At 41.7% G+C, this 27,719-nt stretch overlaps 1 protein-coding gene across 1 annotated transcript in view; it reads right to left on the reverse strand.

Moving 5' to 3' along the window:
* The window catches only part of GADL1 (glutamate decarboxylase like 1), a 187,692-nt gene that overhangs the window by 106,592 nt on the left and 53,381 nt on the right, over nucleotides 1-27,719 (reverse strand). The window contains exons 7-11 of the mRNA XM_062179464.1: nucleotides 22,374-22,453; nucleotides 22,199-22,253; nucleotides 17,449-17,565; nucleotides 10,323-10,387; nucleotides 9,920-10,001 (exon numbers count right to left, since the gene is read on the reverse strand). Of these exons, the coding sequence (XP_062035448.1) occupies nucleotides 9,920-10,001; nucleotides 10,323-10,387; nucleotides 17,449-17,565; nucleotides 22,199-22,253; nucleotides 22,374-22,453 (399 nt within the window). The remainder of the gene's footprint in view (nucleotides 1-9,919; nucleotides 10,002-10,322; nucleotides 10,388-17,448; nucleotides 17,566-22,198; nucleotides 22,254-22,373; nucleotides 22,454-27,719) is intronic.

The following is a 27,719-nucleotide window of genomic DNA, read 5'->3' on the forward strand; positions in this document are numbered from 1 at the left end:
ACTTGCCCCAAATGGTGGAGTTAGAAACGTGCCAGGGGATTCCAATACAATCCCATCAAGGTGGCATGTACCAATGCCATCTCACCAGTCCAAGTGATCATCTTCAGTTCACAATTGATCACACTGATAGGTCTAAGAGTCAAAGGGATCACACAAACAAGACTAGCGTCTGCTCATACTAACTGATAGAATCAAAAAGGGAGAGAACGATCCAACATGGGAAGCGGGATACACAGCAGACTCATAGGATGGCAGATGTCCTAAACAACACTCTGACCTCAGAATCAGCCCTTAAGGCATTAGGATCTGGCTCAAGACCCCATGAGAGTATTTTAGGCATGGAAAGCCAAGACACTCTGGGGAAAAAAAAAAAAAAAGACCTAAATGAAAGATCTCTGCGAGTGAGATCCCAGTGTAAAGAATGGGGCCATCAAAGAAGGAGGTACCTTTCTCTGAAGGGAGGAGAGAACTTCCACTTTGACTATGACCCTGTTGGAATAAGATCGAAGTCAGCGAATCCTAAAGGCTTTCATAGCCTTGGCAACTCATAACTAGAGCCTAGGGAGATTACTGATGCCATATACAAGAGTGTCAAATTGTTAAATCAACAACAGGAGTCACTGTGTACTTACGTCCCATGTGGGATCTGTCCTTAATGTGTTGTCCAATGTGAAGTGAAGCTATAACTAGTACTAAAACAGTATTTTTACACTTTGTGTGTCTGTGTGGGTGCAAACTGATGAAATCTTTACTTAGTATATACTGAATCAATCTTCTGTATATAAAGATAATTGAAAATGAAAAAAAATAACTTGGTTTTAAATTGGAAATTGAATAGAAAATCAATTTTTAAAAAATATCATGTAGGATCTCAGTCCTTAATGTGCTGTACATTGTGATTTATTGCTATAACTAGTACTCCAACAGTATTTTTCACTTTGTGTTGCTATGTGGGGGCAAACTGTTGAAATCTTTACTTAATATATACTAAACTGATCTTCTGTATATAAAGAGAATTGAAAATGAATCTTGATGTGAACGGAAGGGGAGAGGGAGTGAGAAAGAGGAGGGTTGTGGGTGGGAGGGAAGTTATGGGGTGGGGGAAGCCATTGTAATCCATAAGCTGTACTTTGGAAATTTATATTCATTAAATAAAAATTAAAAAAAAAAAGAAGAGGCAACCAACAGAATGGGAGAAAATATTTGAAACTATGCAGCTAATAAAGGGTTAACATCCAGAATCTATAAAAAGCTGAAGAAATTCAACAACAAAACAAACAATCCAGTTAAGAAATGGGCAAAGGACTTCAACAGGTATTTTTAAGAAAAAGAATTCAAATGGCCAACGGACACTTGAGAAAACATTGAGGATCACTAGCCATCAGGGAAATGAAATCAAAACCACAATGAGGTTTCACCTTCCTCTGGTTAGAATGGCTTTCATACAGAAATCAGCAAGCAACAAACGCTGTGATCCCTACGTGAAAGATCAGGTTGCTATTTTATACATTTTCTTTTTCTTCCCATTCACAATTAACTTTTTTATTAATGCCACTAGCAATTTTTACACAAATTAGGGTTTAAATACTATTTCTAAAGGTATGTATACATACATGTGTGTGTGTGTGTGTATCTCAAACTGCCACTTCTTAGTTATTTTCAATTCTGAATCATCATGGAAGGATAAATCCCCAGAAACATTACTCCCTAATAATTGTTGGCTTTGCAACAACAAAGCTGGAAAGATTAATTGGGAATATCAGGTATGTTTTCAGATATCTTCCTTAGAAAGGAACAAATATGACAAGTAGAATTGCACAAAGAAAAACAAATGAACTGATTTGTCCCAAGAAGCCAAAAGCGTCTCAGGGCCATTGCAGAGAGCAGACATGGAAGAGAAGGCCTTGTTTCCCTGACTTAATAGTTAAAAGGCAAAAAAAGAGACAGCTTAGAATCCTTTAAAAATGTTGAGACCAAATTTTAGCCTACCCACTGAGGCAGGTGATTCAGGCTAATTATGGCACAGTTTTTCCATTAGCTTCATTTCACGTTTTCTTTTATTCCCTTATCCTTATGTTTCTGTTTTATTAGATTTTAACTTATGCATAATCTTCCTGGATTATTGGCTCTATAATCAGTTTGCTTACAACAGAGAACAGAAAAAAAATCAGTCTGTAAACAGATTACTCTCCCCGGATAGTTTCCAGCTGATGGTTTTGTTGAATCTGAGATGACAAAAGGAAAAAAATGTAAAATGTCATTTTTTTCCCATTTTTGGTCATTTCTTAGCAAATCTGAGGTCTTCTGTGGTGACAAGCAGAGAAGCAAGGTTGGGATTCCATACTGAAATGAGAGTGCTGAAAGAGAATGTGCTCTTCACCTGAACAGATACTGAAGAGATTCTCACACACTCAGGGTTTTCCAGAAATAGAAAGGCCGAATATATGAAATCCAGTGGTGGGCAAAACCTCAACTCATCTAAGCCAAACTGATGAAATAAATGTAGCTTAATCAGTAGGACCAGGTGGCAGTCACCCAAGAGTTTTGAAGGAACTCAAGGATGAAATTGGGAAACTGTTAGCCAAGATGCTGGATCCAGCATGGCCAAGCAGCCACTGCCAGCAAACTGACAGATTGTGAATGTCACTCCGTTCATTAGAAGGGGTCAGGAGAGGACCCAGGGAACCTTAGATGGCAAGTCCCTCTTCCGCTTGTCCAGTCTCCAATAAAGGACAGCATCATTAGGCACTAAAATAAAAATAATTTCCTAGAGGAAAGACAATATGGTTTCTGAAAAAGGATAGCATGAGTCACTGATTTATTATTGGCCTCGGAGGCATGCAGATAAAAGGCCAAATGTTGGCACAATCTAAAGACTTTTTTAAAGTGCCAACATGAGCTGGAGTATGAGGAGGCAATGGATGTACCAAACCATATGGATCAGGCAAATAATCATTTCTATACCTTGTCAAAAAAAATCTCATGCACTAGCAGGAAGGGACATTCAGGATGCATGGGAAAGGACACGATACTTCACACTTTGGGGCAAGCATTGTGGTACGTCAGCCTGGGCTGCCATGTGTGACATCAGCATACCATCTCCTGTCCAGCTTCCCAGCCACCTTCCTGCTAATGCAACAGGGAAGGCAGCAGAAGACGGCCCACGGACTTCTTCCCCTGCTACCCATGGAGTTCCTAGTTCTTGATTTTGGCCTGGCTCAGACCTGGTTGTTGCAAGAGTGAACTAGCAGATGGAAGATTCTCTCTCTCTTTCTCTCTTGCTCATTCACTCACTTGCTCTTTCTGCCTATAAAATACATAAATAAATCTTTAAAAATCATAAAGCCCATGAATATTTGGTGATATTCATTCATGTCAGGGAGTATTGAGCATTGTTTGTACACGGTAGTGGGACTATAGATGTGAATTAGATCCATCCTATTTTCAGGTAGGTCACAGTCTACTCTACAGAGGATTCCAAGAGTCATGGAATGGGAACTGACTCAACTGCATTAGGACATGTGCACCTTGTAACTACCGGTAACCAATGATTGAAACAACGTAGTGCCACCATGGTTATTTAACGACACATCTCTCAGGGCCACAGTCAGCCACCAAATTAATATACAAGGCTATATGGAGCATGGATATGAAACAAGGGGCAAATTCTCTTGTTAAAATTAATAGAAATGACAATACCAATCAATGAATCCTAAAATGCAATTGTATTGGTTTCTGTTATGGAGAAAGACATAATGGATTTTAATCACCCTTTACCTCCCAAGGAAGGAAACCAGAAATGACGGCAGCTCTGTTATTATGCAATATAAAATGTGATACACTTATGCATCCACACCTGTGCATACAATTTCCAAAAGCTTCACAAAAAGCAAACTCAGAGGAATTCTTAAAGCATAGGAATTTTAAAAGGGGGGCTATTTATGAATCTTGGACTTGATGAGTTCTGCCAGTATGATGCAATTCTCAACCTTATTGAAAAGCCTGGGAAGACTTGGCTCAAACAAGAACACCCAAGACAGAGAACACGTTTGGCAACATCAAACACAGGAGGCTGACATCCCGCCTACAAGTCACGTGCTTCTCATTTCTAATCCGTTTTAAACACCCACCTTCTTCTTTTCTGCTACATTAGCTAAGAAGCTGTCATTCTAAAGAAATTTATAACGTTCGTGTATAGAGGAAGCGTGAGTGCTTTCTGGCATGAGAGAAAAAAAAAAAACAGTTTGTTGGCGATCAGATTATCCAGCATGTTCAGGGGATCTAGTGGCATTGTCACACGAATTCTGTAAGGAAACACAAGAGCTGCAGAAGGAATCCTCACAGAAACAAGCACAGTTTGTTCTTGTTCCTTGATAACAAATCTATTTTCTCCTCCTTTCTTCTCTTGCACACTTTTTAAAAATGGCACACATAATGCTTGTCATTGGTAACGTGAATTTTCATTCAGAATAGAAGCAACATCTCTCAGGTGTTGCTACTCCAGCAAAACTCATCTGCCTCCTCTTTAGGAACCACACTGGGGGATGGCGCTCATATCCTTTTTCTCTTATTCTTGCCATGGCTCTGTGTGGCCCAGGGTACATTCTCAAAAGTGTGTATTGAATGAATTTCCTGTTGCTCTTCTTTCTGGTACTCTTTCTTCTAAAGAAAAATGAGGTTTACATTCTGAGTCTCCTCTAGAAAGATTAAGGGAAAAGAATTGTAAGCATATCTCAAAGGCCTCACGTTGGAAACCTAGTGAGCTTGGAATTGCATGTCAACAGCCTAGCCAAAGAAGATTCCTGAGAAGTAAGTACAAATGTCAATAGATAAAAATAGAAGGAGAACATTTACGTATGTAAGTATACAAAGGTCTCATCTATCAAAACCCCCCGCTGTGATGTCAAAGGCTATATCACTTGCAGACACCTGCAAATATGCACACACCCTCAGGTTCTGCTAGTGAGAACGGAGACCATTTTTTTTTCTGGGGAAAATTAGGAAACAGAGACGTATCACAAAGGCTAACCATGGTTCTTCCACTTCTAGGGATTATCTTAAAAGAAGAATAAAGGATGTCCACAAAGACTTGGCCTCAAAGATGGCAACAACATGTGCGTGTTAACAGCCCCAAATTTAAACTAATTTGCCACTTATAAGAATCTGTCGGCCGGCGCCGTGGCTTAACAGGCTAATCCTCCGCCTTGCGGCGCCGGCACACCGGGTTCTAGTCCCGGTCAGGGCGCCGGATTCTATCCCGGTTGCCCCTCTTCCAGGCCAGCTCTCTGCTATGGCCCGGGAAGGCAGTGGAGGATGGCCCAAGTGCTTGGGCCCTGCACCCGCAGGGGAGACCAGGAGAAACACCTGGCTCCTGGCTTCGGATCAGCGAGATGCGCTGGCCGCAGCGGCCATTGGAGGGTGAACCAACGGCAAAAAGGAAGACCTTCCTCTCTGTCTCTCTCTCACTATCCACTCTGCCTGTCAAAAAATAAAAAAAATAAAATTAAAAAAAAAAAAAAAGAATCTGTCAAGTTAATTACAGTATATCAGAATGATAGGTTACTATACAGCTATTAAATAGTATATAGGATGCATACTGATGTGAAATAATTTCATAATTTAAACAGAAATATTCGCTAAAGGCAAAACAAGCTACAGATTTTGTGGATGAGGCATGGATAATATGTATAAATTAAATAGAGGTGTGATTTGGGAAATTTATGAAGGACATCTTCAGGTGTTAGTATCCTAAGTCCCATTTTGTTTGTGATGTGACTTCTGAAATGAAAGCATAAAAATAGGCATGATTTTTAAAAATTCCCTAGTGTCAACATATTCTTGTTAAAAAAACAAAAAGAAAGAACAAAAGGAAGCAAAAAATGTCATTTAAATTCTCCGTGCTAGGTTCAACAAGACGACTTTGGAAGTTAAAGACAAATGATGATCATGAGTAGAAAGAGAGAGGAGTAGTCTATACTCTCAAAAGGCCATCTGATTACTGGGTTTTATATTCTCCAAAAAGTCCTTCCAATAAACACTAAAAATCAAAAAAGCTGATCTCAAGATTTTTCTCCACCTATACAACTGATTCTTAAAGTATATTTCCTTTTATTTTAGATCAAACCATCAAAACTGTCTTTGATCCAAAACAGCCATGTAGAGCCAGCATTTACATCTGAAGTCAACCTATTTATCATCACAGATTTTTCAAAACTCCTTGATTTTCTTTTTATCCCTGTGATGCCAAGAGGGCTAGTGATAGTACAACTTCAAGAGAAACAGCTTTGCTTTGTTTCTGAAGCAGTCCTCTTTACTAATACAGGAAATTAAAAGCGCAAACACCACCAGCTTGTAAGTCATGAAAACAGCCTTGCCACTGTCAGGGAAACAGAGGCACAAATTAGGGAATTAGCTTTGGGTTTTTTTCCCCCTGTAGCAGTCTCATATTCCCTGAGTACTTTGCTTTCTTTTAAGTTATCCCTTACATCAACTGAAGAAGTAAGTCCAAATTAAAACCACTATTCATCACTTACTGCTGGAGGTATACTCAAGCCTTGTGTTAGGACCTAGGCAACTATAATTTTAATTATTGCATCTCAGAGCTCTCAAATCATTTGGGGGTGAAGTAGAAATGAAGACTCTCATTTATTACTGACATGAAGGCAGACATTTCTGGGATTTTTAATACATTTAATTAATCATTAAATTTTTAAGTAAATTTTAGTGGTTTTTTTTTTTCCATTTCCAACGAATATCTGCTAGGCACTGAGACACAGTGGTGAATGTAATGACAGTCCCTCTTGTCACAAAGCTTATAGTATAGAGGGAAAGATATCCCATGAGAAACCTTAATTATAAATAGGGATGCACTACTTAGAGGCAAGGAACAGAGTCTGAGATAGAGTAAAGGGAGATGCCAGTTCACCACTCGTCCTCAGTTGAAGAGATGTTATTTAACCTGTGCCATGAAAGACAAAGTCATTCACAGTCCTACTACGACTTCTCGGGGCTCAGGACCTGCTGCCTAAGGCACTTTGACCATCACCTCTGACCCTCTCCCACTTGTCCCTTCTGAAGTAGGGCATAACAGAATTTCCTAACCTACCGCCCTTACATGTAGGTCAGGAGATCCTCATTCTAGAGAGTACCGCTCTGCACCTGGGGGGAAGAGGAATCTGAGAAAATGGATTTTGCTAGGCTCCCCCAGGTCACTCCCATTAGATCAGACCCCTTTGTCCTCCACCACAGCCCCTAGGGATACAGTTTTCCCGGGGTGTTTGAGTCTTCCCCCATATAAAATGTTGGTTAAATGTTTTTAAGCTTTTCTCCTGGTGATGCCATTTTATATGAAGATGTCCATCTAGAGCCCTGTTGACGGGTGAGAAATACATACTGTCTTTTCTCCCTTGCAAGGTCTTCTTTTGATTTCACTGATGTCACCCCCTCCTGGTCTGCCTCCTACCCCTTGGGTCCTTCTGACTTGGCCTTCCCAGGGCATACATCTTCCTCTTCTGTACAGCTGTTGTGCTCTGCAGATCTCCTGGGCTACATTATAGGCCTTCTTCTCTCCCCCATCCAAAGTTCCTCCCAAGTATCCCAATCTACCTGTCTCACATCAGGTGTCATTGATATGTCACCAATTTCTTGCTAGACTTTTCCAGCCACATCTCTTCCTAGATTCAACCCATATGTCACCTGCCTATGAGACATCTTCACTTGAATCATTCATGGGATTCAATTTTATTACAGCTATGGGTAAAATGAAGGTCTTCCTCTAAGATCTTTTTCTCATCCCGTGGTCCCCATCACCCTAAATAGGATCATTCACTCAGTTGTTGTATCAATAATCATGGACTCAACCATGACGCCTTCTTCTCCACTGTCTCCCTTATTTAACTGGTAATTCAGTCTCGTCTGGTTGACAGCTAAAATATACTTTGTTCTTCACCACAGTTGATCATCTCCCATGCTATCAACTCTTGCTTAGATACAGCAAGCCTTTTCTTAGTCTTACAGCACTTAAATAATTAAATGTCCACATTTTGCTCGGTAACTTCTCTGTGATGCCGTAAATGTTGACTGTGCGGAATATGTCTTCTGTACTCACTGCTATCAGCCTAGAATCAGCATAGTGCCTGTCCTACACAGATCAGTTAATGTCAGTCAACGGACTGGATACATCAACATGAAACAGGACAAAGAGGTACTGGATGGGTACAACAGAGACAGAATACTGCCAACACAAAACTTTTTCCTGAACTGATTGCCATATCTCACATCTCATAATCTATACATCATAAAAAAGAATAGGCAATTGTTTGAAAGTGTTTGGTTCTTTATATTTGGAATGGAATTCTCCAAACCTCTTAGTTCCTGCCATAGGGGTAGACACAGATATTACTGCTGTCATTGACATCCAAGAGTTAATTCTTTTTTCAAAAAAAGAAATAAATAAAAAATTTAAGCCCTGTTAAGGAGTTATATGAGCCAGTAAAATGTAAATTGCCTTGGGTACATAAATGTAAATTGATTCTTAACTAAATCAGTCAAATATCCTTCAACAAGAAAAAATGACTAACAACTAGGAAGTTACTTATAAGAGTAGCCATAATATTTTTTTTTTCTAAATTTCCCACTCCTGAGAAACATGGAGCCAACAGATTGATTTGTTATTTGGATTGGCTGATAAGGGGCAAAGCAAATGTAAAATGTTTGGCATACAAAGGATGCTTGATGCTGTTGTGTTTCTATCTCCAGTCCAAACAGAAACTTGAGACGACCCCCTTGTTTCATGACCTAAATATGAAACTATGATTCTTTGGTTCACAAATGATATACTAATCTTACATTGCCTTTCAGTTATAAATAGTCCACAAGTTAAATGTTAAGTTAGAATTATTTAAATACTAATGAATACATTCAACTATAGACAATGTAATAACACACCAAGGAACCGATACCGATTCATACACCTGAGAGTGACTATTTGAAGAGATGCCAAAGCTGTTCCCAGTTTCTGATGGACATTCTGTGTGGTCATGTCAAAGCACATGGGGCATAATTCCACAAATATCATTAAAACCTTTTTTTCTACGAGTTGTAAACATTCACACATGCAAGATTAGTTTTAAATATGCTTCTCGTTGGAAATAAAAATCCCTTAAAGACAGAAAGTGACTTTTCCATTGGCAAAGGGAGTCCCCTAAGAAAAAAATGTAAACAGATGGCTGAGAAAGATCACCCACATGCTGAACACAGATCTTAGCGAGGCATTTCTAAGAATGAAGCAGCACTTCTCAGCTTGGGCCACTGCCCACAAAGATCCTGATTTAACCCATGGAAAACATGGAATTTATCTCCCTGGCCAAGAAAGACTTCAACAACTCTTCTCCCACTTGCCTCACAGAAATCCAGACCATTGTCCAACACTTACCACTGTTTCCAATGACGTTAATGACAAACTACTTGCGACCAGCCATCCCTTAATCAATCAGGGTTTCTTGATCAACCCTAAACTAACATCTTCCCACAGCAATGGGCTGTTAAGCCTGAGATAAGCACATTAAGCATCCAATTTAATGTATGACACACATCTGTTCCGCTTTTCTCAGCAGAAGTTTCAAAATAACTTAAATCCCAGACTTAATCAAGGAGAAAAAAAGATCCTGGCAACATGGAAAACTGAGTTTTAAAATACAATCCCAACGAGGGTGGGAGAGACCGTTTAGCTGTAATTAATGAGATTATATAATACCAAATCTACAAATTTACCTGAGCAGGAACACTCAAATTTTCACCAAGGCCATCACCATTTCCCAAAGACTTTCATGAGTACCTGGCCCAGGCCAGCAAAGCACAGGTGGGAACAGACACCCTGATTGACCCCTTCCAAGCTCAAGGACCCTAGAGGAAAACTCACAGAGTGGTCTTTGACGAGGAGAGCACAGCACTGGATTCCGGCCATCAGCATCTTGTGTGGGTTCCAGGCCACAGAGTCAGCCCTGTTGTGTTCAACAAAGAAAGGGCAGAGCAGGCAGGAGACTCACTTAATTTGTAAGGGTAGAGAGGAGATGTTCACCAGCCGCATCCCAGTGAGTATGCACATACAAGCTACTGTTCTACAGGATGCCTCGTCTGAGTGGTTTTGGGAATATGGAGAGATTTGAGGGGTTTGTTTTGGGTGTTTTGGTTGTTGTTGTTGTTTTTAAGCAAAACAATTGCTTTGCTTTTGCCATTTTCAAAATACGGCTTGGATGTGCAAATTCCTAAGAGATGTCATTGCCTAAATAAAAGTCAGCTGCAAAGTGGGAGATTGCCTTTACCTGTGGATGCCATGCAGGAGTTTGCGATGCTTCCTGGACATCAATGCTGAGCCACCCCAAGAAGCCTGTTGAGATATTTAAAAACAAGTTTATTTTACCACTGTGTGTTCACAAGTGAGCTGTAACAAGTGCCTTCAGTATGTGTCGTTTGATACTTGGTTTTATATCATGTTCACCAATTGGCATATCAGGAAATTTGGTCACTGGCAAGCAGAACTTCCTCAAAACAGATGGGTCCCTAAATAATCCTTAGACGTAACGTCACTTATCACAAAGACTGACATACAGTGAGCAATTGAGCTGTGTATAGATGAAAAACAGTTAGACACAGCCCATGCCCTCCTGATGCTTAGGATCCAAAACAGATAACAGCTTCATCATGCTGGTGTCTACCCTACACACTCTATGATGACGAGACCTGGGCTGAGGGCTTGCTTTCTACCTAACAAGACAGGAACATCATGGGCAAGATGGATAGAGGGCTAGCTAGGAGGGGCTACAGGGACACATATCAATTAATGACAACATAGATCTTTGCAGCCCAATGACTTTCAGAAATATTTACAAATCAAAGGTAGGAGAAGGGAAGAGAGATAATTGGACTTCAGTAAGTTACTCATCACAGAGGTAACTTTTATGAGCAAAGGAGAGGGGAGCAAAGAAAGAAGAGGGAAGAAATGATCAGTCCGTCTAGCTGGAAGGGAGGAGGAACTGATGTAGGAAATACAAAAGAAATGGGGCTGGCATTGTGATGCAGCAGGTAAGGCTGCTCCTGCAATGCTGGCATCCATATGGGCGCCTGTTGTGTCCTGGATGCTCCACTTCTGACCCAGCTCCCTGCTGATGGCCTGGGAAAATCAGTAGAAGATGGCCCCTGCCTCCCACGTGGTTCCTGGCTTCTGGCTTTGGCCTGACTCAGCCTTGGCCTTTGCAGCCATCTGGGGAGTGAACAAGCAGATGGAAGATTTTCTTTCTCTCTCCCTCTCTTTCACTGTGATTCTGACTACCTAATAAATACACACATCTTTGTAAAAAAAAAAAAAGAGAGAGTAATTTTGGTTCTTGAATATTGACAGTCCTTTAATATGTATTACAATGAAGCATGGCTTTGGTGAGAGAAATTGAGGCTGTTTTGAATGCTCTCCAAGTATATTTAAGCCTAACAATACCCCCTTGAGAATAGAAGTCTTATCACCTCCATTTTTACAGATAAAGTTTAAAGGTTGTAGATATATTCTCCAAGGTTTTGCAAGTATTAAAAATCAGATCTAGGATGTCATTTTTTATTTTTATCATGATAATGTCATGACTTAAGTAAAGTGACCATCTGGCAAAATTGGGGCAGAATTTCCAGAACTTGCAAATTGGTCAATTGGGAGAATCAAGGATGATAGGGACCTGTTAGACAGGAAGTGAGCTCAAGAGTTACCTGGGATATAGACAAAGGCCATACTATTTATTTTAATTTAAAAAGAGAAGCAAGTTTCAATATCATGGAAAAAGATGTGGTGAGATTGAATCCATGGAAGATGAAAGAAATCAGACATCTAAATAATACTCAAATATTACAAAAGATAGATTCATCGAAAGGCAGTAAAGAAAAAGTACATCACATGCCACTTTGTGGCATTAAATTCCCTTCAAAAACAACTCTCATTCAAGGCTAGCACGGGGGTGAAGTGAGTGAATCAGTAGGGTATACAATGCAAAGAAGAATTCATTCTCAGAGTTGGATACTGACATAGTTTTTTTTTTTTTTTAGTTTTTTTTTTTATTAAACTTTTATTTAATGAATATAAATTTCCAATACTGACATAGTTTTAAGAGTGAGTGCATCTTGTCCGGCGCCGCGGCTCATTAGGCTAATCCTCCGCCTGCGGCACCAGCATCCTGGGGTTCTAGTTCCGGTCGGGGCGCCAGATTCTGTCCCGGTTGCCCCTCTTCCAGGCCAGTTCTCTGCTGTGGCCCAGGAAGGCAGTGGGGGATGGCCCAAGTTCTTGGGCCCTGCACCCGCATGGGAGACCAGGAGGAAGCACCTGGCTCTGGCTTTGAATCAGTACGGTGTGCCGGCCACAGCGGCCATTTGGGGGGGAGGTGAACCAACGGAAAAGGAAGACCTTTCTCTCTGTCTCTCTCTCACTGTCCACTCTGCCTGTCAAAAAAACACAACAAAAAACAAAACAAGAGTGAATGCATCTTTAAAATCTGAGCCCCAGCACCCTCACTTGATTCGCCTTGGTCCCAGCCCTGAGTCCCTGGACTAGTCTCCAAGAACTCCACAGAGTCCCCAAAAGCTCGTGAGCTCTGATGCACCGTGAGGATAGGTAGGTTCGAATCCCAAAGATTCCTGGGTAAAGGACGGATGACTTGGAGTCCACAGTCAAACACCCTTCTTGCTACTCTCTTTCCTGCTGAGATTCACAATGGACTGTGGACAACTGTGGCTGGGCAACAGAGCCACTGTCTTCTATACCTAACAAAAGTTTATTCTGGCCGGCGCCGTGGCTTAACAGGCTAATCCTCTGCCTTGCGGCGCCGGCACACCGGGTTCTAGTCCCGGTCGGGGCGCCAGATTCTGTCCCGGTTGCTCCTCTTCCAGGCCAGCTCTCTGCTATGGCCCGGGAAGGCAGTGGAGGATGGCCCAAGTCCTTGGGCCCTGCACCCGCATGGGAGACCAGGAGAAGCACCTGGCTCCTGGCTTCGGATCAGCACAATGCACCAGCCACAGCGGCCATTGGAGGGTGAACCAAAGGCAAAAAGGCAGACCTTTCTCTCTGTCTCTCTCTGTCACTGTCCACTCTGCCTGTCAAAAAAAAAAAAATCTTAAAAAAAAAAAAAGTTTATTCTGTCTGGGTCATTGAGGCTCCTCAGATCCAGATTCTAACATCTTGACTCCTGCAAACATTAAGATGACGTATGCTTTAGGTCCTTTACTGCCATTAAGCTCTCCAAATGCTAGGTTGCCTATGTTTCTCAATTTTTTCACTCCCCAAACTCATTGAGAACCTGCCAGTCACAGCTAGTAAGACTCAGCCATACCCACTGACTCTCACCCATTCCACCTGCTTCATTCCTTACACTTCTACCACTTAAGGACCCCGTACTCCCCTACACGTTCTCCTCTGCCCCAAACAAGTGAATAATGTCCTCCACTCCTGGAGAGCTGGATTCAAGGTTTACCATCACATGTACTCTTTCAAGGCACTAATTCACCTGCTTACAAAGGAGTTAGGAAGGGTTAGGAATAGGTCATCCAAAATTCAATCTTCCAAATAGCTGAAAGGAGAAAAACAACACCCCAGATGTCAATCTCCTTCTTTTTTTTTTTACTTCTCCATTTCCAGCTCCAGAACTCGCAAAAGCATCCAACCAACCCCTTATCTGATTAAGGAACTGGACTTTCCATAGCAGTAAGGGCTGTCATTTATTTATTTATTTGTTTATTTTTGACAGGCAGAGTGGACAGTGAGAGAGAGAGAGAAAGGTCTTCCTTTTGCCGTTGGTTCACCCTCCAATGGCCGCCACAGTAGGCATGCTGCGGCCGGCGCACCGCGCTGTTCCGATGGCAGGAGCCAGGTGCTTCTCCTGGTCTCCCATGGGGTGCAGGGCCCAAGGACTTGGGCCATCCTCCACTACACTCCCTGGCCACAGCAGAGAGCTGGCCTGGAAGAGGGGCAACCGGGACAGGATCGGTGCCCTGACCAGGACTAGAACCCGGTATGCCGGCACCGCAAGGTGGAGGATTAGCCTAGTGAGCCGCGGTGCCGGCTAGGGCTGTCATTTATTAACCTTGAACTATATGCTAGGTGATATCCTTTCATGTTACACATTTTTCTCTTTTTTTAAAATTTATTTATTTGACAGATAGAGTTATAGCTGAGCCAATCTGAAGCTAGGAGCCAGGTGCTTCTTCCTGGTATCCCATGTGGGTGCAGGGGCCCAAGCACTTGTTCCATCCTCCACTGCCCTCCCGGGCCACAGCAGAGAGCTGGACTGGAAGAGAAGCAACCGGGACTAGAACCCGGCATCCATATGGGATGCCAGCACCGCAGGTGGAGGATTAACCAAGTGAGCCACACATTTTTCTCTTTAATTAATTGTAGAACCCATGCTAAAAGGAGATGGAGGCAGGAATAGGATCAAGTTCTGGCAGTCTCTGAAGCCCAAGATATTGCAGTCAATGCTTACTCCCTCTCTTGGGACCTGGATTCAAGAGTGGATGTGAGGCTAAGAGTCCTCACTGGGAATATAAAGCTTTGTAGCCATCACTGCCTTAGTTTCCAGGAAGAACTGGAGCAGCCCCAACATTCTGGTCTGGGACACAGGCCATAATGGCATTTGCTCCCATGGAGGGAGAATGGTACTAGGGGCAAAATATTCTAACAAAACACACTTTGTTGCTTAAAAGTGCATTAGAGGGCTGGTGTTGTGATGCAGTGAGTAAAGCCTTTGCCAGCAACATCTGGCATCCCATACAGGTGCCAGTTCACATTCTGGCTGTTCTCCATTTTTTTAAAGATTTATTTATTCGTTTAAAAGTCAGAGTTACAAACACACACACAGAGAGAGGGAGAGAGAGAGAGGTCTTCCATCCACTGGTTCACTCCCAATTGGCCACAACGGTCAGAGCTGCACTGATCCAAAGCCAGGAGCTTCCACCAGGTCTCCCATGCAGGTGCAGGGGCCCAAGGACTTGGGCCATCTTCTACTGCTTTCCCAGGCCATAGCAGAGAGCTGGATCAGAAGTGGAACAGCTGGGTCTTGAACCAGCGCCCATATGGGATGCTGGCAGTGCAGGTGGCAGCTTTACCCACTATGCAACAGTGCCAGCCCTTGCTCTACTTCTGACCCAGCTTCCCGCTAATGGCCTGGGAAGGCAGTGGAAGATGGTCCAATTGCTTGGGTCCCTGCTGTCCACATGGGAGACCTAGAAGAAGCCCCTGGCTCCTGCCTTCACCTTGGCCTAGCCCTGGCTATTGAGGCCATCTGGGGAGTGAACCAGCAAATGAAAGATTTCTCTCTCTCTCTCTCTCTCCCCCCTCTCCTCTCCCTCTTTCTCTCTCTGTCTCTGTCTCTTTCTCTATAACTTTCACTTTCAAATAAATAAATAAATCTTTTTTAAAAAGTACATATGCATTATAATCTTAAGGTACCATTTTTGTGTACCACTAAGGAAGAAAAAATGACATTGAAATACCAATTTCAGAGATAGAGATATTAAAATATATTTTAAAATGCATCTAAGAATGAATAAAACATGATATGTGTGCAAGGTAATTTAGTTTAATGGAAAATTCAGAGGAACAAATCAGCATAATTTCATTTTTTAAAAAGAGATAAAGTATCCATTTGTAATATCTTAAAGGAACTTTAAAATAGCCTTTAAAAGATTTCTAATAGGTCAAAGTAATTACAGAGGTTTTGTTCATATTTTACCTTTAAAATTGATAAACGATCACTGGTATATAAAGTTTCTTCAAGATAAGCAATGTACTCCTGTAGTAAAATTTTATCAACAGATTTGATGCATGCAATGCCAATATATGGATGAATATTGTCTCCATGTTAGAGTTTATTAATTTTTTAAGGGGTCAGACAGGCTGATGCCTACTATGTACAAATAGAATTATTTGATGTGCTAAAATTTTTCCTTACAAAATATTTTCTTCAAAATTCCAACCTTTAATTTTTAAGAAACCTAGAGAGTTCTCCATTCCCTTATAAATTACAGTTCTCTCTAAGCCCCCAAATCTCTTAATATCATTCCTAATTTAGAAACGGCTGTAGTTACTCTGTTTTACATAAACTACATAATCCATATTTGATGTCTCGCTTATGAGAGTAGAATGCTTAAGTATCACTGCTGATACATTTGATTTTTCCCCTTATTTCCAGAGTTATAGAAGTACTCACTTCATATTATCTGTGAGGACATAATGTATTGTTATGCTTCTAAAACGATGAAAGTCAGGGAGCTATAAATTGAAACGTGAACCGACACAAATACTAAAATCTCACTTAAAGAGGTCACAACCAATCTACCTGAAGTATTACCATTGGCATGCTAATAGAGCCTGGGACTCCAGAGTTTATGTTACTGTTGCTCTCCAAATATTAGCATCTATTTAATGAAGACCTGGAACTGCTGAAAAATCCTCTTGATAGCATATCATAGGCACTTTACTTGGAAGGGTAAAATCATTCAAACCATAACATTGCATGTAGCTGTATCTCCCTCCCAAATGCTTAGCTACCTTCCATGCAGCGTGTCCAAAAATATTTCTTCGCATAAGGAGGAACGGAACCATTCGCCCACCAGAACAAGTTCCCTAACATCTCAGCAAGTTCAACTGTCCCTTTTCTTTGGTAGAAGCAAACTAATTAGCTCCTGACTTCACAAAACAAGAAAGAAAAGAGAAAGGAAAAAAACCAAAGAGCTCAACAACCATTCAAGACTGGTTGAATTCAGAGTTTTAATTCCAGATAAGTGGAACGTTAAAAACTATATTTAAGGAAAAATGGATGATGAATAACCCCAGGACTTGCAAAATTAATGAGAAAAAAATCCAACATACAATCCTTAAGTTAGAAAATTATGAAGAATATGAGTTATACCAATCTCTCTCAAGTAATTACCTATGACAGATACAGATAAAACCTACTTTAATTGGAGCATTTCTAGCTGATTGAGATCACATAATTTTTGAGCTAGAAGGTACTTTACAGACCACATTCGCCAACCTCTTCTTTACCAGTGAAGACCCCTGAGGGACTTGGCTGACAATGAAGAGGCAGAGAAACCAAAAATCACAGCCTCTGGGTGACATAACACAAATGTGTCTCTGGTACCACGCCACCACAAAGATGATAGATTCCAGAGGGAAAAAAAGGAGATGATTCACGGGAAACAAGAAAATGCAAAGGAATCCAGGAAACTAAATCAACATTTACATGGTGTCTTGGAATCTTCTTTATGCCTTACAGGAAATGGTGTGCTTACTTCTCCCATATCAGAAACAAATAATAGTAGTAGTGTCCTCACATCTAGCTCCCGAGAGTATGGAAAGCTCTCTACCGAAGCTACGGAGAGACCAGACACACACACATGTACACGCAGATGACTTACATCCACATGAAGCCAGAGGCCGTGTCTCTCACAGACGTCAGCTATGTCATCCAGGGGATCGAAGGCTCCCAGCACGGTTGTGCCAGAGGTGGCACAGACCAGAAATGGTGCTGCCCCCTGTGAGAGGGATCCACAAAGAAAATTGTCATTGTCACCGTGAGATTTGCCCCGCAGTAGGTTGGTCGACATGCAGGGCTATGCATTCTTTGGTTTCTTTGGAGGTAATAATCAATTCAATGGGCATTTTTAAGCTTCTCTACTATGTGGGCACTTATCATCAAAAACAGGTAAGGAAAAAGAAAATGCTATGAAAATAGTCTCTTGTGTTCTGTCCTGCAGAATTCCCTGCAAAGTCACGTTCTCTGTGATTCCTAGCGCCTTCCTGGGGAAATACATAGATCGCCAGAGTGCCAGTGTCGTCAGCCTTCTGCAGAACACAAAGGAATGGGATTGGAAGACCCACACCCAACACTGACGATAAAGCCTGCATGCGCTTCTGCTCATCGCCTTGCAGTGTAAGTGAAATTATAAAACAAAGGTGATGCTCAGGTTCAAATTCAGCACCATTTGAACAGAAAGGACAAGGCCATCTCAACGGGATACATTTTCCAGAATAGAGACAACAGAGGAATTCGTTGAAATGTGCTGGAAGAGAGAACCTGCATCACTTCCACCATGACTGTTTCTCCTTGTGCGGCTGATGGCTACATCTTTAGCAGATGCCAGTGGGAGTAGGGGAGGGAGAATGCAGGGGTGCACACGAAATGAATGGAAGTCCTAGTCAAGGTGGCCAGGCATTTTGGCCCCTTTCAGGGACTTTCTGCTAACCAGGTAGAAGAAAAGTTTACCAGGTTGCTTCTACATAGATGGATCCCAGCATGATGGTAGATCATGTTTCTCACTACGGAGTTGCCAGGCAGGGAAAACTTGCAGGCAAATATGGGATTGTGGGAAACAGAATCTTCAGGTTCTAGAGCAGCCAAGGAAAAAGCAAAAAGAATGTTGACTCCTGGTAAACGTCCCTTTCCCTCCATTGAGCACGGAGCTGTATTCTTCCTCTCAGTGTTATGAAGTAGTCATTGTCCTCGCAATGTACTTTTATGACCTTTAATCTCAGCACTTGTTGTGTTTGAACCAAACTCATTCCATGTAGCTAACCTTGGACAGAAGGATGTTATTTCCCAATGGAAACTGGGGCAGAGACAGCAAGCTAGGTCGATATGACTAAACTGAGATGTGCAAGAATGAAAGGGAAGGTACCTAATAATTCTATTTGCCATGGAAGATGGTTGTGGTGCATGGAATCCAGTCTACCTAAACCTCTGAGCACCAGGCCAGCAGGTGAGAAAGCCCCAAGGGAACCGTGGGCTTTTGAAATCCTTCCCTGTACTCAACTACCTTAAGACATCAGAGTGTGTCTTTATTGTGTTGGTGACCTAAGTGAAATGAGACCAGATTTACATCAATCATTAAAAGCAATAGAAAAAGTAATTTACTAGAGCCATTTATGATGTCTTTAATGGCTGGACTTTTCCTCATAAACTATATGACATCCTGACAGTAGTGAGAAAATACCTGTGCAAGCTATTATAGCCTATTCATGAGTTTTCCTCACCTTAAAAAAAAAAGCTCACTATAAATATCAGGCCCAGAAATTAAAGTCTTGCAATCTGGATTTGACCTTTCAGATTTTTTTGTCCCTATATTTCCTGCTGTTAATGAGAAAATTCAGCAGAAACAGTATTGATTGCAAGCTGCCGATGAGCTATGTTCTTTAAGTTTATTTCAAACAGTCACAAAACTTGCTCCAAATGTTCAGTGGTCACTGTAGGCTGGCCTTGTCGTAAGTACTTTAGAAACATGATGCTTTCTGGCTGCCATGATCTCTGTAATGGTCAAGAAAAGGTCACTGCTCAAGAGGTTTTTAATGGGATTTTGCTGGTCAAGGAGTTGGCTCACAGCAGGGAAAACACAACTTAATGTACTATTCCTTACATCTGAAACAATGGGAGAGAAAAACTTGGTTGAAAACAACTGAGTTTGGAGCTGTGGAGAAAGACAAACTCTTCCTCATGTACTATGATTTCACAGTGGATGCCCGGCTGGTCCCAGGTGAATCGGGGTTCAAGTGTTAGCTGACTTGACAGGGAACTGAGGAGTCACAGCCATTCTAACCTCATTGCTCTGTTTTTAAATGGGATTATGGCAATTTTCATTTTTTTTACAAACAATATTTTTTCAAGTTCTCAACTCTAAGATTATTTCAGTTTTGTGTATTTTCATTGTCAAAGCAAACAAAACGTGAGTAATGGAAATAATATTGATGAATAAAATCCACTATGCTAGAAACGTGAACTCTTAATGATACCTAAGGAAATGGGGGTCCTCTTTAAGGGATACGAGGCAACTCACTCACTATTTTGAAAATTGGTAAATGAAGGGAAAGACTATAGCACTGATCTGGTCTTGTCTATGCAAACTGTTTCCTTAGGAAAATCAAATAGGGATGAAGGAACATTTTTCTTTAGAGGAGAATGCCTGTCAGGAAATAAGGAAGGAATGGGAGAATGAATTAGAACACCCCTTCACCAAATAATAGGTCTAGACAATGGTTATCAATGGTAGCAAAATCCATGAGGTGAGAATGGCAGGGGGCTATACATGGAGAGTCCAACAACCCTGCCTCATGGATCAATGCTATCACTAAAAGTGGCACAGTTGTCTTGTGATGGCAGAACAAAATCCCATGAAACTTGCCTGGCAAAAAGCCCAACTTCAATCTCATTGAGTCTTAAAATCTAACTGCACATTCCAGGAAATACAGAGACTAAACAGGGCGGTGTGGAGGAGGGGAGCAGGCTGACTCTCCAATTCTTGATGTAATCTACAAAATCCACCATGTGGACAACTCTCCAGGACAAAGGACTTGATTTATCCAACAAATCAACTGGGGGTGGAGAGAATAGAAGGAGGCAGCTATCGATTAGAAAATATTTATGTGACACGTCAATCAAATGCAACATGTGGGACATTGTTTGAATCCTTGTTCAAACTAGCCAGCTATTTATAAAAAGATGATGTGAGAAATTATAATAAAGCTGCAATATTTGATGATATTGATAAACCATTCTCTTATATAATCATGGCTTTTTTTTTTTTAAGAAACAGTATCTTTTGCAGAAATACTCAACTCTGTGTAGATGAAATGAGATAATGTCTAGAGTTTGCTGCAGACTAATCTAGGGTGGTAGAAGCAGGTGGTGTGTAGATAAAACAAAAAAAGCGCATGAACTAGTGGTTACTGAAGTCGCACAGCAGGTATATGGGGGCTCATTATATTAATTTTGTATAGGCTGGAAGTTTTCCATCATGAAAAGTTAAAAATCCAAGAAAGAAAGAAAGATGGGGATGGGGGTAGGGAGAAGGGAAAGCAGAGCGGGAGGGAAGAAGGAAGGAAGGAACCCCAGGACCCATGCAGGAAGCACAATCACTCAGACAAGCATTAATGACTTAATGAAAGTCTGTTTCAATAGCAACTTGCACAGAAAAAGATGACGTTAAAGAAAGCAATACCTGTGGTTAACAACAGAACAAACTCCTCATAAGGTTATGTAGATCTTACCCAAAAGCTAACGAAATCTGATCATCTAAAACATGAGATTACTCTCAAATCCACTTGTCATCGGAATGTTTAAAAATAAGTAATTAAATGCAGATCAAAAGACACACACCTGAAGCCAAGACCTCTGCAGTAATGACAGAATTTTGAAGTACAAAATTTCTAATCACATACAATGATCTAACATACCCCAGGACAAGGGGATTTTCATGAAAATGCCAAAAAGTGAAAAATATAATGATAGAAATAAAATTATAAGACTCAAAAAAATTTAAGGAGCTCATTTTTCTCATAGTGTGAGCTCCTAGGGGGTTAGGTGTGTTCACACCCAGCTCAGAAGCTGGGCTTTTCCCTCATCAGCAGTCATGGCTGGATTGGGTGCTAACTTTTGGAAAGTTGCTGGAGAATGGTATGACACTCCATCAAGAGAACAGGCAATGGTGTGATAGGAGGGAAACAACAAAGTAGGTACACCAAAATCCAGTAGGCTTTTGGTCCAAGAAGTAAAAGGACTGGCATGAAATAATGACCCACCTTTTAACAAAGCAGGTATCGGGGCAGCTTTGGTTGGATTAAGCAGGTGACCATGGCCATGCCTTGCTCTCTCCAACAGTGGTCCTGCAGCTTTAATATATTCTAGCAGCTACAGAACAGGGGACATTCCGCCCCTGAAATACCCAATATGCGGTGACAGTAAAAGATAGACTTCGTGTTGGAAGCAACTGGGGAAGACAGGTTGGCCAAGAAATCAGGAAGTGTCTTAAATGCCGCCCAGAGACGAGGGGTTTGGCCTGCAGTTTTTTCAATAGGAAGAGTTAAGCAGGAGAGTGGGCCCTCCTGGGGAGGAGAGGTGCATCCTTAGGGCTCACTTTAGCCCTGAATACGATGATGTCAGTGTCTTAATAGGCTCCAGCCACCTGGGAATGAGAACATCCGAGAAACTCCACAGAACATGGAGAGCCATGCACCTGGAAACAGAACATCTGGAAATGAGTTTCCCTATTGTGATTCCAACGGGCTCTCTTCTCTCTCCCACACACAGAAGCAGGTTGGCTGCCTGCTTCTCTCTCACATCCCCAGACGTGCACATATGTTTTGCCTCCCTCTCTTTTTCCCTTTCTTCCCTCTCACCTCTTCTTTGGCTTGCCAGACTTGCTTCTCCAGTTCTGCAGGTATCATTTTACCTCTGAGGGACACAGAATTGAGACTTTGAGTTACGGTTAGTAGTTAACAGACAGTAGTATTGCTTTGTAAACTGTGCATTTTCCCTGCCCCCCACTAGGCTTCTGGACCCTACCCCCTTTACCTTCCATCTGTTTCCACAAAGCACACGTTCTCCGCACCAATCCCAAGAAAGGAGGCTGCCTTCTTCATGGAGTAATGACTCTGAATTAAAAAGGGCAGGGGGAAAGCAAAGGAAGTGAGCACACAGCCAATAAAAGTGTTGCTTATTATCTCAATGACTGAATGTCACTATGCCCAAGAATCGCCATCGTTGGAAAGTTGCTTCATAAAAGAAAAAGAGTAATATCATTGAGTTCCTTAGTAGAGAGGTGGAGACTTTCAGATCAAAGCAACCAGAATTTAACTCCATGTTCTCCCAGTTATAGCTATAGGAGGTCGAACAATTCATGTACACTTCTCAAGCCTCAATTTGTTAATTTATAAAGCAGTGATGTAAACACTGCCTACTCCATCTGCTTGATAAAGACTGAAATGGGTTAATACATGCAAAAGGCTTAATATGGTGCCTAGCATATGGAACAAACTATTGGTTTTCATACCGTTGAGAAAAGAGTTTCCTCTTGATGCTACTAAAGGGGTTCACTATTGATGGAAACTTAAAATCTAGTCCACTGCTGACTTGAAACCCTCCAGGAGACAGCAAAGCTCTATCACACAGATTGCAATCACAGACTAGAAAAGAATTTAATTATTTCCAAGAACAAACAATGGGTTATAAATGCTGATCAGACACTTGACCAACCTTGTTAAATGCTGAATGCAAAGCTGAAATTATGCACTCAGGGATATGGCTAGAATCATAACAAAAATAACAATAATTTATAGACAAGCTACTTTCTTGGCTGTGACATGAATGGGGCTAATTGATGGCTCTGAAAGTAGGTGTTTCTCTTTCCTATTGGCAAACAATTATATGTGCTTTGGGTTCTTGGGCCTTTCTCCTCCAACTACATGAAATCTATAAAATAATTAGCATTCAAACGTTGGAGATGTAATTCTTTATATATTCGTGCAGACAAGTGGTCAATTAATTCTTTGTCATGCCAGAAAAATGAAGGTACTAAAGGATATTATTGTACCAAAAAAAAAAAAAACCCGAGTAATTTAATTTGTAGGTATGAATACATTAAAAGAGCAGTCATGCCTTCACATTTAACTTGATATATTCCCTCAAATGTGGTAATTTTTTCCTTCTTTTGTCAAGAGAGTTTTATTGGGAGCTCTCTTTTTTAATACTATAAAAATAAATGCAGAAGTAACAGCATCAGGAAAAATGAAGCAATCCTAAGTAATTAATTTCCAAATATCAAATATGACACATCCAAAAATGCCTGCAGGATGTAGTTATTTCCGGTTGTTACAAGAACATATGCATATTGAAGAGTAATAATGTACATGAAAATGTAATTAATTCTCTACCTGCTACATCAGCTCAGGCTGGTTGGAGGTAACATGTCTGGCATAGCTAAGGTGACATAGCTATGGTGAGTTATTTCTCACAAGAGATTTGGGCCCTGGCAACCAAACAGCTATTGATTTCATGATGATAAATGCAGCCCTTCCATGGAGATCTGCCTATAAGGAAAAATCACTGCGCTCTACCCCTGAGAAAATAGCAAAGTATCTCCCACCAATGGATGTGCTAAATAAAGACCTTGTCATCAGAGAAAGAGTAGCTCTGGCAGTGTTATCTTTAAGGACCTCAGTGCAGCCCGATGTCAATCTCAAATGGATAGGGACAGATTTAAAAAAAAAAAAAAAGTCTGCAAAACTGAAGCCTCACAGAAGTGAAAGAGCCCTGGTACAGGAAGAAAAGGAAGAAGGTGATGCTGCAGACATGCTGAGTAGTGTCTAGGGAAGGTAAACCCAGATGGCTGCAATTCAGAAGCAAATGGAGACAGTGCCCTGGCAGAAGATAAGTCATTCCTTCTAAGTCCCAAACTTCCTGTGGGTTTCATAAATCTACAGAAGACCCACAAATCCTTCCTATAAAGACAACACAGCAAACACCTACATGAAAGAGAACCCTGAGCAGAAGTTTGACTTTCTGATTCCCACGGGGTTTTGGTTATGTCCTTAGGTTTCTCAATGCACTGCTGATTTGTCCCGATGTTCGCTGTCCCCATGGACACTTGGACTCCATCTAATGTTATGGTGATGCTCAAATTAGCTGGTAGGGAGAGCAAGGTTTACAAAGTTTATATTTTAGGGAATGGAGAAATGGAACATCCTGGATCTTCTTCAAAACTACACAGCTCATTCAGTTCCTAAAGAGACCAGAGCCTGAATCCAGATGGACTGACCACAGCCCCATGCTCTGCAGGGCACCCTAAGGATGCCCATTGAGAAGGCATGCAACAATATCCCAACCTAGAGAGCGGGTGCAGTGAGTGAGGCACAAAGGCCCCAAATTTAAAGAACCATGACCCTGAGAACTGCATCTGAGACATCTCCTTTGCCTTCTTGAAGTCCTGTCCCTGCTAAAAAGGAACTAAGCCAATGGATCACTGGCCTGGGAGCTATGTTTCTTTGTTCACTTCACTTCTTAGTGGCAGACAACAATCCTGCTTTATGCTGATTCCAAAAGTGCTATGAATTATCCAGAAGTTTACAAACCCAGAATGGCTCTACACCCAAGGACCGATATCTTTCATTGCTTTCCACTATAGACTCCTTCTGTATGAGCCCCATTGAGCACCACGGAGATGACCTTGGATATAAACACTTCAAGGGTCTCCATCATAATCTTACAGGTCTCTATCAACAGTTGAATTACAATCTAAACCTTCAGTCTGCAACAACAACAACAACAAAAAAGACTTCATGGTGAGCACACATATTCTGCATTTGACAGTGCAGAACAGATTTAGACTAATTTAGGTCAGGATAAAAACTGGAAAAAACCACCTGAAAAATAGTACAGGAAAACTTACTGGACCACAGATCAAAAAGAAAAGATGGGAGGTAAAGCAAAAATAATAACATAGATCTGAAAACTGTTTAGTAAATGTAGGCTCCTTTAATTTTTCTTTTATCTCAGTAATGGATTCATTTGGTATAATAATAGTTAAGGTGGTAATTAAAATATCAGTTTAAATGATGGGGGGTGGGTGTTTGGCTTAAGAGTGAAAATACAACTTAGGATGCCTCTCCTGCTATAATGCCTAGGTTCAGGTCCTTGCTACACCCCCAATTCAGGTTTCCTGTTGTGTACCCCGGGAGGCACCAGGTGATGCCTCAAGTAGCTGGGTTCTGTTACCCAATGTGGGAGACCCAGATTGAGTTCCAGGCTCCTGACTGTGGCCAACTCACCCCTAGCTGTTATAAACATTTGGGGAATGAACCACCGGATTCAAGACATTGCTCCCTCCCTCTCTCTCTCTCTCTCTGCTTTTCAAATACAAAATCACATATGCAAATGCTATGTCCTAGTGTTCTCGGCAGAGCAGGGGAGGAGAAACATTACAAATCAGAGTGTGGATGGAGGGGGTGAACATAAATAAACATGGCTACAGTGTGCTCAAAGTGGTGGAACTTTCTATGGAATCCACACCTGGCTTTTGCTTTGTCTGGCTCCAGTTTCTACTGGCGTGTAAGACAAGGTATACATTCTGTCTTTTTTTGAAAATTTAAAAAAAAAAAACTTTTCTTAAGTTCTGATTTCATAACCACAAGAGATTTCCATTTCTTTTCACTCACAGTTCACCAGCCACATCTGCATTTCTGGTCTTTTCCAGGATCATCTTCACTATGGTTTTCATTTTAAGATTCATTTATGTGTTTGCTTTGAAAGTAAGAGTTACAGAGAGATGGTGAGACACAGAGAATCTTCCATCCACTGGTTCACTCTCAGGATGGTTATGGTGGCCTGACTGAAGCCAGGAACCAGGAGCTTCAATTGGGTCTCCTACATGTGTGACAGGGGCCCAAACAAGTGGGTTTTCTTCTGCTGCTCTTCCCTGGCCATTAGCAGGGAGCTGGAATGGAAGTGAAACAGCTGGGACTTGAACCTGTGCCAATATTGGATACTGGCATTGCAGTACCCGCTAAACCACAACACCGTGCCATAATCGGGATTTCCATGTAATTTCTTCCCCTCTTTCCAGGGCAATTATCCCAGAAAAGAACTCCATCAAGTTTTAAAACAAATGAACGATGGTTAAAAAACTCATGGTGAGAGTGCAGTCTCAGGGGAGAGTTAGTGAGAATATGGCAGAGGAAACTACGCAAATTAGAGGGACACAGTGGACCTACATGGAGGGTGTGGACACACACAACTCAGGACTCCAGCAGCCAAGAGCCTGAGCACCAGCTTTGGAGAGTGAAGAGAGACCAGACGGCAGCAGCCCAAGCCAGGGATGATAAAGCTATGGGAAGAGCCTGGCGTGAGTCTGGCTTGGAGTTCTATGGAGGACAGTGTTCCTGCCAACCTAGAGGGAAATAAAGGAGGCACATTTGTTTCTTCCTAACCACTCAGCACTGGCATTCTGTAAACAGCTGAGAGAGGAGGGGTGCCATTTTGGACATATAGCTTGTGTCCACGTGCCCAGCAACCAACTGAGAGGAGACACCTGAGTGTGGCTGAGAGAATTAACAGGGGGCTGGGTGCTCGGGACTATGGGAGCCTTGTGTGCTGGGACTGTGAAAACACTGTGGGTGCACAGGAGGGTGCAGGGAGTAGCAGGTTCTTTGGGCAGTCACTGTGGCAGTTCCACATGTTCGGGGCTCCCTGGTTCCCTGATGAGGGTCATTGCTGCAGGATCCGTGCTCACACTGAGGACTGCATGGATCCTTTGTGCAGTTCTTGTGGCAGTGTGGATGAATATTGTGACCACTGGGGCTCCTGCCCAGGTATTGGTCTCCTTGGAGGAGAGGATTTGAGTGTGAGACTATGCCAACAGAGCTGAACAAACCTCCCTTCTGATGAGAGAGAGAGAGAGAGAGGGAGAGAGAGATTTACCAGGCCCAATTTCGGAATCAACCTTGGACACTTCCCTCATTCTGGAGCACTGAACACAGCTCCCCAGCCACACCCAGTTCACACACCTCAGGGTATTCATTGAAAGAGCAGACACTCCACTAACCCATGGAGGCATAATACAAAGATAAAAGCCATCACAGGGAAGAAAAAATAAGCCAACAAGTATCTCCACAAATGCCTAAAAATAAATGCAGCAATTCAAGAAACAAGAATAAGGAAGACAACACCATGTCCCCAAAGGAATACAACATTTCAATACTAGAATGTGAAAATGAAGAGCTTGAAGAAATGCCAGAAATGGAATTTAAAAAATTGATCATAGGATTACTAAAAGTAATCAGAAGCAAATTCATGAACTAAAGAAATCTGTACATGACATGAAAGAAAATTTTTCTCATGAAATTGAGATTTTAAACAGAAATAAAA

The sequence above is a fragment of the Lepus europaeus genome, chromosome 2, assembly GCF_033115175.1.
Source record: "Lepus europaeus isolate LE1 chromosome 2, mLepTim1.pri, whole genome shotgun sequence".
NCBI classification, from domain to species: domain Eukaryota; kingdom Metazoa; phylum Chordata; class Mammalia; order Lagomorpha; family Leporidae; genus Lepus; species Lepus europaeus.